Source organism: Culex pipiens, chromosome 2 (genome assembly GCF_016801865.2).
Source record: "Culex pipiens pallens isolate TS chromosome 2, TS_CPP_V2, whole genome shotgun sequence".
Classification (NCBI taxonomy): domain Eukaryota; kingdom Metazoa; phylum Arthropoda; class Insecta; order Diptera; family Culicidae; genus Culex; species Culex pipiens.
This window is the reverse complement of record NC_068938.1, coordinates 68,028,297-68,047,024: the sequence shown is the minus strand read 5'-3', so window position 1 is coordinate 68,047,024 and position 18,728 is coordinate 68,028,297. Positions and strand designations below refer to the sequence as shown.

The 18,728-nt window shown below is 33.6% G+C and overlaps 1 protein-coding gene across 5 annotated transcripts in view; it reads right to left on the bottom strand.

Moving 5' to 3' along the window:
* LOC120414058 (insulin receptor substrate 1) overlaps nt 1–18,728 on the bottom strand; it is a 303,617-nt gene that overhangs the window by 16,079 nt on the left and 268,810 nt on the right. For 2 of the 5 annotated variants that reach the window (XM_052708147.1, XM_052708149.1), the window contains exons 6-8: nt 17,222–17,367; nt 15,651–16,145; nt 8,598–9,068 (exon numbers count right to left, since the gene is read on the bottom strand). In XM_052708147.1, the coding sequence (XP_052564107.1) occupies nt 8,598–9,068; nt 15,651–16,145; nt 17,222–17,367 (1,112 nt within the window). The remainder of the gene's footprint in view (nt 1–8,597; nt 9,069–15,650; nt 16,146–17,221; nt 17,368–18,728) is intronic. The other 3 variants (XM_052708148.1, XM_039575078.2, XM_039575075.2) reach the window with 3 other exon arrangements.

Here is an 18,728-nt window from a genome sequence, read left to right as displayed (position 1 = left end):
TTAGTTTAAACAGTTTAAGCAGTTTTTGTTAATTTGTTATTCGTTTCTGTTGTTATTTGTAAAACTTTAAATCTCTTTGAAATGTATGCACAGTAAAAAAATCATGGTAATATTACATCTGGGAAGGGGTACATATTTTGAAAATGTGTAATTTTACCACTTTTCTGGTGTGATGTAATTTTTAATGCTAAATTGAGGTAAAATTACATCATAAAAAAGGTAATTTTCAACCTTTCAAAATTACACCTTCCAAATTTACACAATTTTTATATGTGTGGCATTCGTTTCCTAAACAATTGCGGCCAATATTTATAACTTAAAACGACGAAAACTATTTAAAATTCCATTGTTCATTGTTCATTGTATTATTTTGATGTTTGTAATGAAATTGAAATAAAAATAGTTAGTTTAGATAATTAGTATTGTTTTAAGATATTTTTTTTTTCATTTTTCAAGAATCTGTCTTCTTTAAGATCTTCCCATGAGACTTAAAAGCCTGATAAGCTATAAATGCCAAACAAATTTAAATGTAAAAAAAAGCCCAAAAAATAATTTTCGAAACTCAAAAAAAAATTTCTCTGATAATTTTACCGCTTTTCTGTCACTTTTTCAATCTAAATTAAGGTAAAATTACATCATAAAAACTTTTTTAGTCTAAATTGAGCTAATATAACAGGATGAAAGTGGTAATATTATCCCTTCCAATTTTATACCTTCCAAATTTATACATTTATTTAACAATGTAATTCAAGGTAAATTTAAGTTTTTTTTCTAGCTGTTGCAATTATGTTTTAAATTTTATGTCTCCCGAATCTTTTTTTTTTGTTTAGCTTCGAGAGTTTGATTTTATTTGCTGAGGTGAAACTATAGAAAGACCAAAGTTGTAAATTGATTGTAAATGATTAACTTTTCAAACAAAAACAACCTCAAATATAAATTATAAAAAAAAATAGTGGGTTGAAAATTTTAAGGAACGTGTAACTATTTTGTAATGTAATTTAAACTAAATAAATAAAAAAATATATAGAAATCGAAGGAAATTTCATCAGTTTTTAATACAAAACTATTTTTTTCAAACGCTAAATCTTTTTTAATAGAAAATATAGATTTCGTATCAGAAAAAAATTGTAAATGTACCGTCATCAAGTGTGACATTGGATCTGCGGAGGTTAGATTAAATCATACAAATTTCTGCACCCCCAGACCCAATGTCACCCCTGATGACGGTACATCAAAAACTGGTGAAATTTCAATCTTTTTCTATGTATTTTTTACATGTTAAAGTACACCTATTTTTCTAGAAACGGCGAGTTATAAATTTTAAGGTGTAAATTTACCTCTTTTTAAATGCGTAATTTGACCTGTATTGAATTGCAAAAAGTAAAATTACGTAATTTAATTAATTTAGGTAAAATTACCTATAAAAATAGCACAGCTAAAATAGTAGTAATCCTGCTGCGTGTAAAAGGCCTGGGTGTAAAATTAATTTTGCATTATTTTATGCACTTTTATGTGATTTTACAACCTGAAATATGTAGCCCATCAGTATGAGAAACCTACTTGACCGAAATGTCAAGCTCATATATGCTTGAAGCTTTTCATCAGTCTGACGGTCGAGTGGGCTAAGGCGCCAGTCCTCAGCCCACTAATTCCCGTCGGTTGCAACTTTTTTTTTGTGTTTGCAAAAAATGTACATGCAGAGTGTAATATTAAGTGTTTATTTTGACGAAGGTGATGTGCATGCTTTTGCATGCGATTTTACCATCGGATTTTTTGCTGTGAGGTTAATCATCACCGTTATTAAAAATCAATGAAAATGTATATTTTTAAAGTGTTACTATCTTGTGCTGAACGATCCTCATGGAAATCTTCACAAGAATTTTAATGTTAATTTTAAGAGTTTTTTCTTTCAGATAAAAACTCATTATTGCTCTTATTCAAACAAAAAAAGATCAATGATTGAAAGTAAACACAGCAAAAAAAAGGTTATATTCTAAAATTTTATGTAATTTTACACCCTGAAATATGTAGCCCATCAGTGTGGGAAACCTACTTGACCGAAATGTCAAGCTCATATATGCGTTTATCCTTCCCATTCTTCATCGGTCTGATGGCCGAGCAAACTGAGGCGCCAGTCCTTACTGATGATGCTGGGTTTGAATCCCGTTGGTTGCAACTTTTTGTTTGTGTTTACAAAAAATGTACATGCAGTGTGTAACATTAAGAGTCTTTTTTCACAAAGGTGATGTGCATGCTTTTGCATGCGATTTTACCATCGGATTGGAAATTTTAATTCGAATTTTGCGTTGTTGGAAATTTAGCACAAAGCAGATTTTTTCTAAATAAACTGTACACTGTTAAAAAATCTCAATTTAAAGTGTGTAACTTTACATCTGTTTTATGTGTAATTTCACATATTACTCATAAATTGAAGTAAAATTACATCGATATAGTTACATATTTCAATTTGTAAAAAAAAATCACTTTGTACTTTTTTTTTCAAAAAATATTTAAGAAAGTAAAAAATACATTAAAATAAAATAATAAAAATATCTTCCACATATCTTTAATGTTCGGTATTTTGTCAGTTTATGTTTCTGTCTTTTGTCTACGACGATTTCCAAATTTTCGAACGCTTTTGTTCAACAAAAATCACGATTTTCCAAATACACTTCAACACTTCAACACTTTTTTATTTGAAAGTAAAATATTTTAAATCATAAAAGAAAGTCACCCAATTATCACCATAATCGCCCAAACCCGCTCACAGTCATAGTTGTGAGGGTAGACTTAATCGACGAACAAAAACTAAAAAAAAGAGAGTAGCTAAACAGGTGTGAAAACCGGGGTAAACGTCAATGTTAGTCACATGTGTAATTAGCACCACACAGTTAGGGACAGGGGTGGGGGGGGTTTGGGGGGTAGAAAGACAGATCAGCAAGACGAAAACAAAACAGCAAAAAATAAAAAATAAATTAATCAATGATCAAAACGAGCTGATAAGCCGAGCGCATGAATGGGTGAAGAAAGAGAGAGAGAGAGGATGATGATGATTGAGAAGCGATGAGTCGGCGAACGGGTGAGATAACCTGGGGTGAGCAAATTTACATCCATTTTGCATATACGATTAGGTGTCGGTCTTCTTCTTAGGGGCCCGGTTTTTGACGAAGCGATCTTGGTAAGTGCCTCATACCCTTGTCTGTTGTATCAGATAGTGTGTGGGGGGCACTTAAGGAGGCAACATTGTTGCTAATTGTTAGTGATGGATGTTTTTTATCTAGTTTATTTTTATTTGCAACATAAACATCGTAACTGATACCTATGATAGTGAAGGAAGTAGGGTTTGAGTAATTAACTAAGAGGAGGATACACACATTTTAGTTGGTTGGTTAACTCCGAACATTACTCAGAGTGCTTAACTAAACTAATATATATTAGTGACCTTTGGTAGGTTGTTCAAGTTCAGTTAAGCTACTTTGTATTAATGGTTACGACAATGTAAAAACCTGTACTTTTCTTGTATCAACATTGTTTTAATGTATTGTCATATCACTTCTTGTGTTGATTTCTACAATTTAGATTTCAACTACCAAAATCGACGACCCAGAAATCAAAATTCAGCAGCCCCCCCACCCAGAAATTAAGCTTCCCGTCGAGTAGCAAACTCGTTCGTACCAGGCCAAAATTTCGCAAGCCAGCAGCGCCACCACGGTCGTCGTGCCGAAAAAGGCAGGCAATTTATAGCGACAATTAATAGCCGAGCAAATCCAATTAAGCCTTATAAAAAAGCATAATTAATTGTTGTACCAATTCTCCACACCTCGAGCGGGCCCGCGCCAAGCAGCGGGTTTACTTAGTATTATTTTTCGACGGGTTTTTTTTTTGGCTAGCTGCTTCCCGCGGTTTTGTTTGAAGGGAAAAGAAAATATGTAGGTATAAAACAAGTTACTGCAAAAAGCAAACTTCCGTTTTTCGGGGTGGTACTTGTTTGGGCGGCGAATTGTGTTTGCAAGCAAAACAATGAATGTCTAAAGATTTGCTACAAGTAAGCAAAGCGCCAAACAGACCGGAAACAACAAATAGTGAACAGTGGGATTCACCCTTTGGGAGGGAAGCATCGTTCGGAGTTGGTGGTTGGGGTTAACATAGCTGATAGCATGGTGTGACAACTTTTTGCTGAATTTCTTCAAATGCTGTTTAGAGAAGTAAACCAGAAGACGATAAAAATAATAATTATATTGCACTGCTAGACAAATACTGTAAACAAATTAAACATTTCAGATAATTTCAAGATTTTTTTTTTGAAAAGGTCCTATAAGCGATTGTGTTCATATGGTATAGTACCTACTCAAAAAAGAAAAAAAAACTGTAGATTTTCATTAATAAACACTATCAGATTGCAAACCTTCTAGATGTATTGCAAATTCATTGCAAAATCAAACTTTTCAGCACTTTTAATTAAGTGATCAAAAGAAGCTTCATTGCTTCGGCAGGACATAATAAGATAGCTGATAATAAAATTGCAAAAAAAAATCATTGGATATTGGTAGAAGAAACATGGTCAAATGGTTAACGTATAACCATTAAAAATTCATCCAATTTGGTTGATCCAGTTACGAGTAATGTAGAAAAAAGTAAAAAATCTCGATTTTGCTCTGGGCGGAAAAGGGTTAAGGCCATTGCAAATTTATGTTTTGTCCCCCTCACCGTCAAAATTTGCCCAAAAAATTAGGGGGCCAAAAAATCATTGCTGAAAATTAGATTTTTTCATTGAAAAACTATTTAAAATAAATTGTTTAATATTTTTTGTTTTTTTTTTAATCAAACTGGGCACTTTTAATTTTTTTATGAATTTTGAATTTTGGGACCACAGATTGGAAAAAGACATAAAACTTCAGGAAAAAAAAAACCTTTTCATAAATCTAATAATATTTTGCTTATTTTCTGTAGTAACAATGTTTAAAGCATTTTGTGATATTTTTTGCTTCAAATTTAGAAAGTTGGGCTTGTTATATGAAATAAAGTTTTTTTAACCCACTTATAATGTATTTTCCTTATTTTACAAATATTTCAAGCAGCGCATTTTTTTCCGTTTTCGCAAATCGACTTTTCACTGTATTTTTTAATTGGATGATACATTGTTCATCGATTCTTAAAGCCAAATAAGCCATTTTTGCATAATTTTTTTTTCAAATCTCGACATTTTTTTGATTAGGTCCTTTAAACATATGAAAGACAATAGCTTATAGGACCTTTTCAAAAACAACTCTGGAAATAAGTCTCCAATACCAATTTTTTGGGATGCCCATAGAAAAGTGTTATGCAAATATTAAATAATCTGTTTATTGAGGAAGGATTTTCTGATCGTTTTGGTGTTTCCGGCAAAGTTGTAGGTTATGATTAGGACTATTCGAAAAAATAGGAGCAAGGAGAAAAAAAAAATAAATTCAATTCAATTCGGTTTTATTGGTGAATTATCAATATACAATAAGTTCTTTTGAAATATATAACAGAGTTTTGGAGTTCCTTTCAGCTGTGTGTTACATCATAATCCATTTTGGAACAATTGTTGCTTGTAGTTAAGGGGTTACCGAAAGTAAGAAAAAGATAAGAAAAAAAAACTTACTAAAAAAAAAAAAAAAAAAATATATATTTTTTTATCACAAAAACTAGATTTTTACAACCCTTCATGTTCATTTTAGATGTTTAAAAATGGAAATTTCTGAGCAATAAAATAACGAATGCCGGAAAAATAGTGATTTTAGAAAAGTATTGAAAGCTTCCCAAAATATTTTTACGTTGTAAAACTAAACTAGTTTGTATGGAAACTTTTGAAATGCACCGTTTTCGAATTAAAGTCGTTTTTAGATTAAAATTTCCAGAAAAAAATGTATTTTTATTTTTTCAATAGTGCTCATCTTTATCCATCTCTAAAAAGCTGGAAATTAATGATCCGTTAAAAAAAAAAAAAAAAAAAAGCTCATTTGAAAAAGTTGCAACAGTGCGACAAAATTTAAATCCAGAATTCAGAAATCGAAACATTTTTTCTAAGGGAGTCTCCCGTCCTATCCTAGATAGGATAGGAAATTCAACTTTATGTAACGAAAAGTGAAATAAAGAAATGGGTTTCATTTCACGGTAAAACTTTTCTTAAAATTTAGTTCTATAAATTATATATTACTGTTTAAGTTTGTTAAAGACTCAAAATCGATCAGAAAATTATTTTCCAGATATTTTTTAAATAAATTTTCATACCCATTTTGTATGTATGGAACAAAATAATATACAAAATACAAAAATATATTTGCTATTTTCGAAATCGTGATGAAATCTTCATTAAAAAAATAATTATATTTTTGGTATTATATTTTATATTTTTTCATTTTATGATATTTGCTTTACTTAAATTAATTTAAGTCTCAAATTACAATGATTTAGCTCTGTTTGTTTATTTATTTTGTATTTTTCCTAAAATAATACGATCAAGTGTTTCAATGAAGAGCAGTGATTTACAATTTTCTTTATATCAGTGTATAATTACAAATTACAATAGCATCAAAACAAGCCAAGAAAACAAAGTTTGATTAGTTTTAGACAGGTGAATTAACGTAACTTTTATTTCTCTTCAAATACGATAATTGGCAAAAATGAATAAATGTTTCACTGAGATAGGAAACCCCCAAATAATTTAAGTACCGTAAACCGGGGTGACATTGATAGGATTTCAATTAGTTTTTCAAATACTATTCAACCGATAAGACTTTTCTCATCATTTGTATTTTGAAAACATGGACTGGAGTAAGCCCCACAAACAGTCATGCAATTTGAACGGAACCCGTTCTGCGTTCGTTCTCTTTCTTCAAAACGAACTGAACCCACCGCGCAGGAGCCATTGCTTTCCGTTCCAAAAACAGAACGTCACTTTTCGTGCCGTTCTCTTCAAAGCTTGGAACGCGTTCTGTGAACCGCCTGTAGCCAGAGGCTCTCCATGGCAACTGTTTAACTTAAATAAACATTCAGTAGATTGATTTATACAGCGCTTAGTTAGCTCGGTGGTAACATGCAAGTACAGTATTCAAAGGAAGTGAGTTCGAATCTCAAGTATTTGAAATTTTTTTTTGTGTGGTTGGGTACCAACTTTTTGACGACGATTGAAATTAAATTATCAAAGGAAAATGTTGATGTTCTGAACTGGGTTCTCGGTTCGTTTCAAAAAGGCCTACTGAACGAACGTATCTTAGAGACGAGCGTTCGTTCTCAGAGCTGTTATTTTTCGTGTTGCTTTGTGAACTTGAACGAACGGAGAACCCGTTCAAAAGCATGACTGCCCACAAACTCCATGTTCATTTTTTAAAGTATTTTTCAGTGGTGCTTTATAAGTAGTTTCCTCAAGTTTCATTTAAAAAAATAATTTTAAGAACCGGGGTGACTTTGATAGTCAATGTGTTTCTTACAAAATTCAGCCTAAAAGTGTTAAATGTCAAATTGTCCATAAAAAGGTTGCTTTGAATGTATTAATTGAAAAAATATTAATTAAATGTTTGTTTAACTAAGTTCACTAACTTGTATTAAAATGTATATAAATTTGAGTTAAAGTAAGAGAAAAGTTCAAAATTTTATCAAAATTGATTAGAAATTGATCTTTTCATAAAAAATATCATACTTTTTCTCACCAAAACCAATATTGCTGCATGAATCAAACATTTTTCAAAAGTTGTTCTATTGAAAATGCCTATTAATCAGAAGATATTTTAGAATTTTGTTTCAAAAACACCTAAAACTTGTAATTAAATAACTAATTTAAACTGTTTTTAGTGTAAAATTAACCAAAGAATCCGATGATGCAGTCTGTTTTTCGGTTCGAACTAATTTTCATTGAGGAAAACACTTAGTTAACTAACTTTTCAAAATATGTTGAAAACTACTTTTTGATATACTTCAAACACTTCTCTACCAAGGTCAGAATGTTTCCATACCACTCATTTCATACGTATTTAATTTATATTCTTAATTTTGCGAAAATACCTAAAACCTAAAATGGATCATAAATGCCTTAGATCTCTTTCATTTTGCATAAAAAGAACTTTTATTACCACTTGAAATACTATAAGACAAAAAACTAACTTCGTATTTTATCTTAGAAAAAAAAAATCTGAGAATAGAAAAATAGAAAGCAATAAAAGAAAAATATCATTACAAAAAAAAAAACGCTGTTAGCGACATTTTATTTTTCCTAAAAGAGCACTCAGCTAGCAAAATCTAAACGTAGAAATATGTACCCTCCCTGTAAAGGCGTTTGAATTGATCTCAGTTGAAAGGTTCTCCAAATCTCTGAATTTCAAATGTAACATCCTAGAACAGAACTGCTAAATGCTAATAAAAACACAAATTGAAATTGAATTTAGATTATCATTATTTCAAAATTACATGAATTTCAAACAATCAATGTCAGTAATCAGAACTTGCAAAACAATGCCCATGCAGAACCAATCGAAAGAATCAAACATGCCCACCTTCTGCCCATCTCATCTTGCATCGCACACGTGGTTATACTCAACCTCAGTGACATCTTGAACCTTCTCCTCGCCCTCAAGTACCTGAAATCGAGTGCCTCCGCAAGGAGTTCCTCAGCCGTCTCAACGGAATTGTCGACAGATACAGCGGATTTCCGGAGTTGTTCCCACCGCTGGAGCTGCCGCCGCTGCTGTTACTACCACCGCCCCTCCTCGTCAACACCCCCAGCGAAAGGGACGAGCCGCTGGACAGTGGCGTCGGTGGGGGCAACATGGCACCACCCCCACATCCCCCCACGACGGCCACCGCAGCGGCCCTCATCGAGGCCGTAATCGCCGTCTGGATGCTGGCCGTCGACGAGCAACAGGACGACGAATCGGAACTTCCGGAGCTGCCTCCGTTGGCCAACGAGGTGAGCCAGGAGGGTTGGAAGGGTTGTTGCTGTTGGTGCCCTTGCTGCTGGTGGGTTTGTGGCTGGTGATACCGAGGGTACTTGCTCAGTGAGGACGATGGCGACGGGGGCAACATCAGGGCCGTCGACGAGGGTTCACCGGCTTTTGAGGGGGGTTTATTTTGTTTGGGAAGTTTTGTTTGATTGTTTTGAATTTTGATTTAGGAAGAAAGAAACAGAGAAAGACAGAGATATTTGATGATCAAATGATTTTTTTTTTATTTAAAAAAATCTTTTCGGAAAAAGGAAGAAAATTTTAAGCAAAAACTTTCAATTCAAACGAATGGCAAAGGAATCAATCTAAGCCAAAAGTAGATATAAATAAACAGGGAAAAGCCAATTCCACAAAGTAAAAATCGTGTGTATGTATAATTGCGTATGTGTCTGGGTTGTGTTCTGTAAGGGTTCTGGAAACCGCACACCTCTTTTTAGGAGGAAAATCCTTGCAGTTTCAGAGTGCAATCCAAACTATTTACTTGGTAGAGAAAGAGGGGGGAAAACCGATGTGTTTTCAAATGGATTGGTTATGAATATATGCGATTGAGATGAGCAACAGAAGAGGCAAATTTTGGGGAAAGATGAGCACACTGTTTACATAAATAAATGACTGATTGAATTCGATGTTTCCAGTTAAAACAATGCCATTGTGATACTCAGAATGAATTGATTCTTAATATGTTTTCGATTAAATTAGAAAAGATGCACATAAAATAACATTCCTTATCGTGTCACTAGTTTAAATTCCGAATCCTAATACGCCGAACCGTGTCCGCGACTTTATCTCTCCCATGTTCTCTGTCTATTAGGCCATTAGAGAACACGAAAAAGAAGCAGCACATGATGCCGAAGAAAAAATACACCAGAAATATATATTCACCAATTAGCAATTCTCGCCAGTAAAACGAGTAGTAGGTACTTCATTTCGGATTCATAGCTCATAGCAAAATACCGACTAATTATTCGCTCGTATAGAACGGGAGATAAAATATTTCCACGCCAACGGCAAACGGCGCAGAATTGCTTTTTAGCTCGGTAGCGGAGGCTGAGGTTCGTGGGAAAATAAAATGCATAAAACGTTAGTTATTCAGGCCAGGGTTGCCAGCTCTTCAAATTTAAGAAGAATTGGAAAAGCCTTTAAAAAAATTATTCACGTTGAATATTCCAAAAGTAATTTTTCATTATAGTTAAAACTATCTGATCCCTAAAACAATGTATCTTAAGATGCTATATTGTGTGACAGGGTTGCCAGATACTGAAGTTTTATAACTCATTGGATAGGGCTTTCAAACCTATCCAACGATGTGAAAAACGGCTCAGAAAGTCATTCCCTTTGAAATTTTACCACATAAATCCCTGTTATGTGTTGAACATTTGCGCTCATATCTTTAGACAGGGTTGCCAGTTATTATTTCTTTATGATTAACGGAATAGGTTTAAAATACTAATTTTAAGTAGAAAAGAGAGAAGATTTCAGAAGATTTGTCGCCTAAATTCACGATATCATGAATTAAAAAACAAAGCTCAATTTATATAAGTAATGATAACCTGAGATAAGGTTACCAGATCTTCGATACATTTGCCACATTTGAAAGCTATTAACAACGATTTTTTTGATGAATTTTGCAAAAACTTTCGTCTCATAGAAACACCGGACATAAGCCACAGAGCTGAGAAATCACGGATTGTGATTGGACACTAGGGTGACAATAAAAAAATTGAACCCCTGATTAGATTCCTTAGGCAAACATAAGTAACTGTGCCAATTTTGAGCCAAATCCGTTAAGGTCGCTAGATCGTTAATGTTTGAGAAAAAAAAACTTTTTATACAAAAACGTCTTTTTTTAATCGCAAATAACTTGCAGGTTGAACTCGGATCGTTTTGCGGTCTTCGACAAAGTTGTTTGTCATGAAATTTTACCTAAGAATCTCACACTTGACAATGATCCGACACATTTAACGCCATCTTTTGGCGGAATTTTGAAATTTTTGCTGCATGTTTTCAATTTTTCTCATACAAATTTCAATGAACAATAGCGACCGACTTGGCTCAAAATTTGGCACAGTTACTTATTTTTACCTAAAAAATCCAGACAGAATACCCTTTTACGATTTTCCAAAACTTTCAATTTTTCTTGTCACTTGATCTGAAATCTGACCCGATTTGATGTCTTCGGCAAAGTTGTAGGTTATGACAAAATTAAACCACGAGTAAAACCGGATTTGTTTTTTATTTACGTTTAATTACTAAACATTGAATTTCCAAAATACGTACTTTAATTTTTTTTATTTGTTGAAAATGTTGTAGGCAATAAAGTTTAGGATGGTGCAAAATCTGGTACCGAAGATATAAATTTATTTAAAAAAATAATAGTTGTGTAAAATCACAACATTTGAAATTAATTTTGTTTGAAATCAAAACCATATTTGCAATCCAGAATGTTTTTTATAGGGTTCCCCGGTTGAAAATTATATCCATTTTGGTTGACATTTTCGAAAAAAAAAACATTTTTTTGCAGTTTAAAAATATTTTGCGAAGAAAATGGGCTTCTGCCACAAATATTTTAAAAGTGCTGAGAATTTTTTTCAATATTTATTTCATTTTAAGGCTTAGGTGCTGGTGACTGAGACTTAGCATTTTATAAATTACAAAAATTGTGAAAAGTGAGTTTTTCTCTGTCACCTGTCAAAAATAAGTCTTAAATATTGAAATTCGGACCAATAGTTTCCTAGACATCATCAGTTGAAAAATTATGGGCTAATTAGGAGAGAAGAACACTGAGACACATTTTTCGCAATTTGTAAAATTTAGGAGTCTGTATCTCAGCAGCAGTCTGATCAACTAGTACTTAAAAGTAGAATAATTCTATAATTATTATTTTAGGAAATTTTCGCAGCTCTTCGAATTTTTTTTTTGCTGGCGTGCTTTTTCAGATTATTTGAAAGTTAACCTAAAAATGCTTATAACTTGAAAATGGTGCATTTTATCAAATAATTGTTGAGGCATTTTGGATTCCAAATTTGATTTTGCAAAAAAAACAATTTTTATTTTTTTAAAGAATTTCACTGTTGTGAAATCAGATTTTTCATGATTAAATTAAAATTAAACACGTATTTTAGGAGTTAAACTTTCAGTGATTAAAAAATGTCGGGATAATGTTAAACTTAATTTTACAGACCTATATTAAAATCGTGTAATGCGTGTTGCATTTAAATTTTTGTTTTGAAAAAACATTTTTTAAATTTATTGTTATTTTATAATTAATTTGTTTTATTAATTAATTTTATTTTTTAACATATCTGCACTTAATTTTTTCCCAAGATGAAATAAAAAAAAATTAAGTTTGATGATACATTTCTCCCCTATCTCCCCTAACCATTAAGGAACGGTCACTGCTGGGATAAAAAATAACAACATGACCTTCCCCCCTGCAGCTTCTGCCCCGGACTCCCATCCCAGGATCATGTTTTAGAGTTACAGTTTATAGAAAACGCGAAGAACAGACGAAAAAACCAAGCGATGCGCAGTATTAATTGAATTTCGGCACGAGGATCACCTCATCGGCATTCTTGGCAGCACGTCGTAGGCTGGCTTTAGTGACGGAGTGGAAACCCTTTAAAGTTTTCAAGGATTGTTTAAAAAAAATAAAGCTTTTAATTTTTTTTTATTATAGCTTAGCGGATATGAAAAAGCATGTTGCGAACATTTTTTTTTCCGTATTAGGGGAAATATGCCCATTTTAATCACTCTAAGCCGTTCGACCAATTCTCATCACTTTTGCCTTTTTCCGCTATGAAATCAACATTTTCAGATGTATCAACAATTGAGAGTTGCTTGCTCACTTTTGTTTGAGCTATTTATACCTTTGAAACAGTCAAAAATACTTTATGAAAGCTGTAATTCATGATCAAAGTGCTGATAGGCCGATAATAGAAATAGGCTGAGAAAGGGTATAGTTCCCCTAGTATGACATGATTTGGATTTGATATGATTATTTGTGTAGTGATTATGAAATTTAGTGCAATTCTTACAAGTGACTGTGAGTTGTGATTTAACGATTGTTTGCTTGGATATAGTTGATCTGTACACTTGCCAAAACTACTGTAAAACATCAGCGCAGAATTGTTACCTTTCTGAAACGTTATTGTATTATTCACCACACCAACATGCACTACACATACATCTACACTTTAAACTACACACATACACATACAAAAGTCGTTCTTGCATCGCTCAAACCATGCCTCACGAGAAAAACATCAACATGCAATTTCATCTTATTTTAGACAATGTAATGAGCTCTTGCTTTGGCGAGGGATTTCGTTTTGTTTTGAGTATTTGCTGCGAAAATCATAACATTAAACCAAGACAAGTTAGAGTCCCTTCGTTCTGGCAGCACTGAGTGCAGTGTTGCCAGATGTCCAATTTTTTCGCCGGATTGCGCAATCAAAAACACTGTTTCGTCCCGCGATCCTTCCGCAATTCGTGTGGAGGGGATTGGTTATTGAAGATGACACAGATTTAAAGACATGGAGGGTGCAAATCAATTGGTTTCTTCTTTGAGGAGGGAAATGAACAGATTTTATTATGAACAGCGGGAAAATAGACGGAAAGCATAAGGAAAGTTTACAAACTGAAAGGAATTTGTTGGCTGGATGCTTTAGAAAACAATACGGTTTATTTTTACAATTTTGAAGCTGTTTTGCGTAACAATTTGACCAGAATGGAGTGAAATGATAAATTGATTTCTTTTTAACATGACTTGTTCAAAAAATGATTTTGAATATTATTGTTCGACCCACGCTTTTTTGTAGGTTTGAATTGTATTTACTACATCGCCAAAAAGTTATGCTCATTTCACATAAAACAAAAAAAAAACATTATCAACAGTTACAGATAAAATTATTTTACACTGATATTTTATAAAACTTGCACCATTTAAATTGTATTTTTAAGAAACGTGTTTTATTGTACACATGAAAAATACAGAAAACAAGATTTAAAATTCTTGAGGTTTAAAAAAAAATTACGGTATTTATTGCTGAATTTGGCAACACTTATCGTTTCACTCCTATGTCCATAATCGCATGACTGTCGTAACGGTGAATATCTGTTTGCTTGAAGTTATCTTTAAAATTTCTTATCAGACGATACTAATCATTTCAATAAATTTCCATTTTTTATCGAAAATAATAAAATTAATGTAATTTGCAAAGTGAACGTAAAAAAACCAGTTTTGTTGTTCAAATTTGGCTTTGACAGTCAAATTCAAATCATTTTTTTTTTGTTTTTTAACTAACTACTTTAAAAATTCCTAAAATTTAATAATTTGAATTTTGATGATTTTGCTTAATTTGATCCTGATGACGGTACGTTTTTTTTGTGCAAAAAAATCCTTTTTCAAAGTCCGAAAAATTTGAAAAAAAATAATTTCATCAGTAAATTGAGATTTTTTTGACAATATTTCGTATGATTTCCGAAAGTTTTGCCCAAAAGCGAAACATTTTACTTAAAGAAATTGTATGTCCTCTAGGCTTTGGAAAGTATTAAAAAGTATTTGATATTATCTTAAGCGAAATAATCTACTCAAAAATCTGTATTTATTTGCAATTTATTTGACGATTCGGTTAGGACAGTTATGCTTTTACGAACAGTCTAGGTCAATTTTGAACGCATCGGTGATATTTTTAGTGTCCAAAATGTTTTTTTTTTTAGTTTTTATTCCAGAAATTTTGACCAACATCACCGATTCTGTCCAGCAAAATACGACAAAAACAACGAAGTGAGCAGTTAGGCGAAATTTTGATGCAATATGGCCGAATATGGTACGAAAAGATTGACGAAAGATTTAAATGCCCAATAGAGAGAAAGACTGAAAAGGTGGTAGGGTGGTAGGAAAAAGGACTCGGAAATGAACGGAAGTTTAGATGATTCCAACCTTGAATTGAAGTAATCTTTTTTTCGAGACTCAATTTAAGGAAGAAGAATCGTTTGAAAAATGACTTGATGAGCAAGTCACAGATAAACAGACGTGATAGAATTGTGTTGCATTTCCTTAGGAAATGTTGATCAATTCTAGTTATTTTTGATGCAAACAAATTTTTAGCATAAGTGCTTCAGCAACCTTTGTGCAACTTTGTTGTTCAGTTAGACAACTGTTCAACATGTTTTTTGTTGTTGTACAAGTTTATCGAAATAACTTATTTTAAAGTTATTTCAGAACCAATTCCATCAAAACCATACTTACTCAAAACAAGTTTTGGAAGATACGTTCTCTTTTTTTTTTGATTAAAAATTGCGTGAAAAAAAGAATAAGGTGAAAAACAATTTTAACAAATATTTTAAATCTGGGGAAAAATAAAACATATTTTTTTGAGTAAGTTGGATCTTAATGATATTTTTTAAATTTGAAATGAGTAACGTTAGATAAGTGAATACAAAGAAACAAGTTGCACAGTTGTTCCACTGGAACAAGTTGTACAAATGTTGCTAAAACTGCAGTGCAACAATTGTTTAACATTTGTTGTAGAACATTTACACTACAATTTTCGATGTTTTGTTGAAGAAAAGTGTGAAATTTGGCGTTTTCACTAATCTTACATTATTTTGAAATTTAAAAAAGTTTCACGTCTATTTATCTGTGACCCACAGAAAGAAACAGTTGGGAGCAGAAACTCGGCCTCGTACCGTGGTCACTCGGTGGTGCTGGTGGTGGGAACTCAGTGTTGGTCGCGCCGGGGCCGCCATTGGAGCACGGCGGCAGAATGGCCAGTGAGGGTGCTGCAGGCGGTGTGGGTGGTGCTGGTGGTGGTGGTGCAAGGAGGACACCCCCGGGGGACGACGGCTGGCGGACCAGGGACGTGTACGAGGACAGGGTGACGGCCTCCTCCTCGGGGGGCGGGGCCAGTTTGGGCTTTTTGATTGCGCTCTTGCCGCTGTAGGAGGGCGTCGGCGAGGGGAACGAGGGAAAGGGGGAGGGGGAGTTGGCACCGCCGAGGGGTCCCCCACTGGCCGTCGATGGTGACGGCGACGACGGTTGGTTTTGATTGGGTTTGCTCGAATTTTGACCGGAATTTGGATTTGGCGGGACCATAACTACGGTATTAGTGCTAGTGGCCGACGAGGAGGACTCGGAACCCGGTGCATAGGGTGATGCATGTGGGACCGGCGAGCCCGGCTCTTCTGGAAGGATGCAGCAAAATTATACACAAATTAATCCGGGCGGCGGCTAACTGTTCCAATTCGAGGGGCTGTTTGTATGATTCTATTTTAGGGGGGTTTGTTGGTGTTTTTCTTAGGGTGGGGGAAATGACCTAACCTCAATATTATACACAAATGTAACCTTGATTTACAAAAGTTGGGAGCTGCGTGAGATTGTTTTATTTACAAAAATAAACTATTACCAACCAAAACAACATAAACAAAACTGATAAAGGGAAAAATTTGAACAGAAAAAGCCTGGAAAATCCACACCCCGCGCGCGTTTTGCTGTGTCATTGAGCCAATTTTGATTAATTTTTTTTGTGGTAGCCGAAACAAGAACTCGTTCTTACAGGGTGACAAAATTTTGAAACACTTTAGAAGGGAGATAGATTCAGACACAGAAAAATACTCAAAGGGTACGGTGAATTTGTGGAGGGGGGAAATTAGTTCAAAATACTAGGAATTACGAACTGCAAACCACTACTGTGTAATTATCACTATAAACTACAGAAAAAAAGGTAAAACAAAACAAATCTGATCACAAAAGGGAAAACACCAACTAAAGTAGGTACACTGAATTAAAAATTTCAACTATTGCTTAAATCCAACTGGTGTTAACTACTACTCCAAATATTGCCAACTCAACGGAATTTAAACAGGGTGATGAAGTAAAACATAAAAAAACTGCTAAAGGCAAACGGGATAGGAACAATTTGAAGGTAGTGCGCGTTGCATTTGGAAATTTCTAGAGGATAAAAAAACACATATATTTAATCACAAATGATTCCTTTTGAGGAAAGGAATCCACTAATTTGCTTTGCTCGGTGGATATCTAATCTAAAGCCTCCCTAAAGGAGTTAAGGCAAATTTAATCATTTCATAAAAAAAAGAAAAAATATCGTGGTGAGGGACGTGTAGAATAACAAAAACTAGGTGTAAAAACGGTGTGTAGTACTAGTAAAAGTAGTAGATAGTAGGTGAGATAGTAAGAGAAAAAGAGAGAGAGAGTGGGGCCACTTTTGGTTTGCTTTGACCCCGGAACCGGGGGCACTTACCACCAGAGGGCGAACAGTTGATCGGCTTCTGGCCGGTGTGGGTCTGGCGGCGGACCAGCATCTGGGTGGGCTTGGAGGCCGCGTTCGCCGACGAGGACCGATTCCGCATCGGGCCGAGGCTGTCGCAGTCCTTGTTTTTGGCAGATCTGGAAGGGGCAAAAAAGAAGGCAAAGTTTAGCGGAATAATTTCATAATTCTTTGAATTTTGCGGTTTTTTATTTATTGCTGAAACAGACCAATTCGTCAAATGTAAACATTCGGTACATCCTGCTCACACTTTATGTCAACATCTATTGGACCTGAACCTAATCTGCTTAAAAATCATAAATAGTCAAGAATAAAATAAACTGGAAATAAAAAAAGGAAGAAACAGAAGAGTCAAATTTTTGCCAAGTAATTCTTATTTATTATTTTGAACCATTAACGCTATACCTACGAAAATTAAAAACTAAAGTTGCAAAAGAAGTAAAAACCTTATTTAGAAAAAAAACGACTCGAAAAAATCACTTAAAATCCCATCCGACGAGGATTTCCCACGCTCGGCGCAACGAGAGAGACTAATTAAGTCGTCAACTTAAAAAAAGAGTAAAAAAAATGAAACGGCAACAAAACAAGACGACTCTCCCATCATCTCGTGCCAATCGTGGTGGTTGATGTACACGCGAAAAATTATCAAAATACATTGGGTAGTGTTTTTTCGCGAGGTAACGACGTGATGTGCTAATTTTTCGGCAGTAAAATTGCTTAGTTTGAATGATTAAAAGACGAATGAAAACAAACAAGCTGTTGGGATTTAACTCTTGTTACACAGTCAAAAAATTAATGGTGTGAAATTTATGTTTTAAATTGTCCACTTTTAGCATCATTTTATGTTATTCTATGTTGTTGACGAGCTTTCTAAAAAATATGAATGAAATAAAAATAAACGCAATTTCCATGAGATTTGCGATTTTAAGTTGTTAAAGACAAATAAGACATAGGAAGAAGAGCAATTCTCTACAGATCGGCCGATTTCGACCATTTTATTTTTTTGTATTTTTATATTTGACTCAAACTTTGTGGGGGTTTTCCCTATGACCAAAGACCCATACAAGTCTCGATAGAAAATCTGTAACTTTTCATGAAATTTTCTGATCAATTTGGTGTCTTGTTTTTAAATTGAAATCAGATTTGCAATCGAAAAGTACTTTAATTTTTTTTTGACTTTATCAAATGCGAAATCAAAAAATTAAAAAAAATATATTGTTTTTCAAAAAACTCATTTATTTCGAAAATTTTTAACTCAGCGGTAAATAAAAATACAAAAATACGGATTTGGGGAAATTGAATTTTACAACATTGCCGAAGACACCAAAATGATCAGAAAATTTCATGGAAAGTTACAGATTTTCTATCGAGACTCGACACCGTTCTCAAGATATAGTCACTTAAAGTTTAATTTTAGCTGAAAAATTCCTGAATGTGTATTCCTGATTTTTTTTCTATGTTCGGGAAATTTTCAATAAAA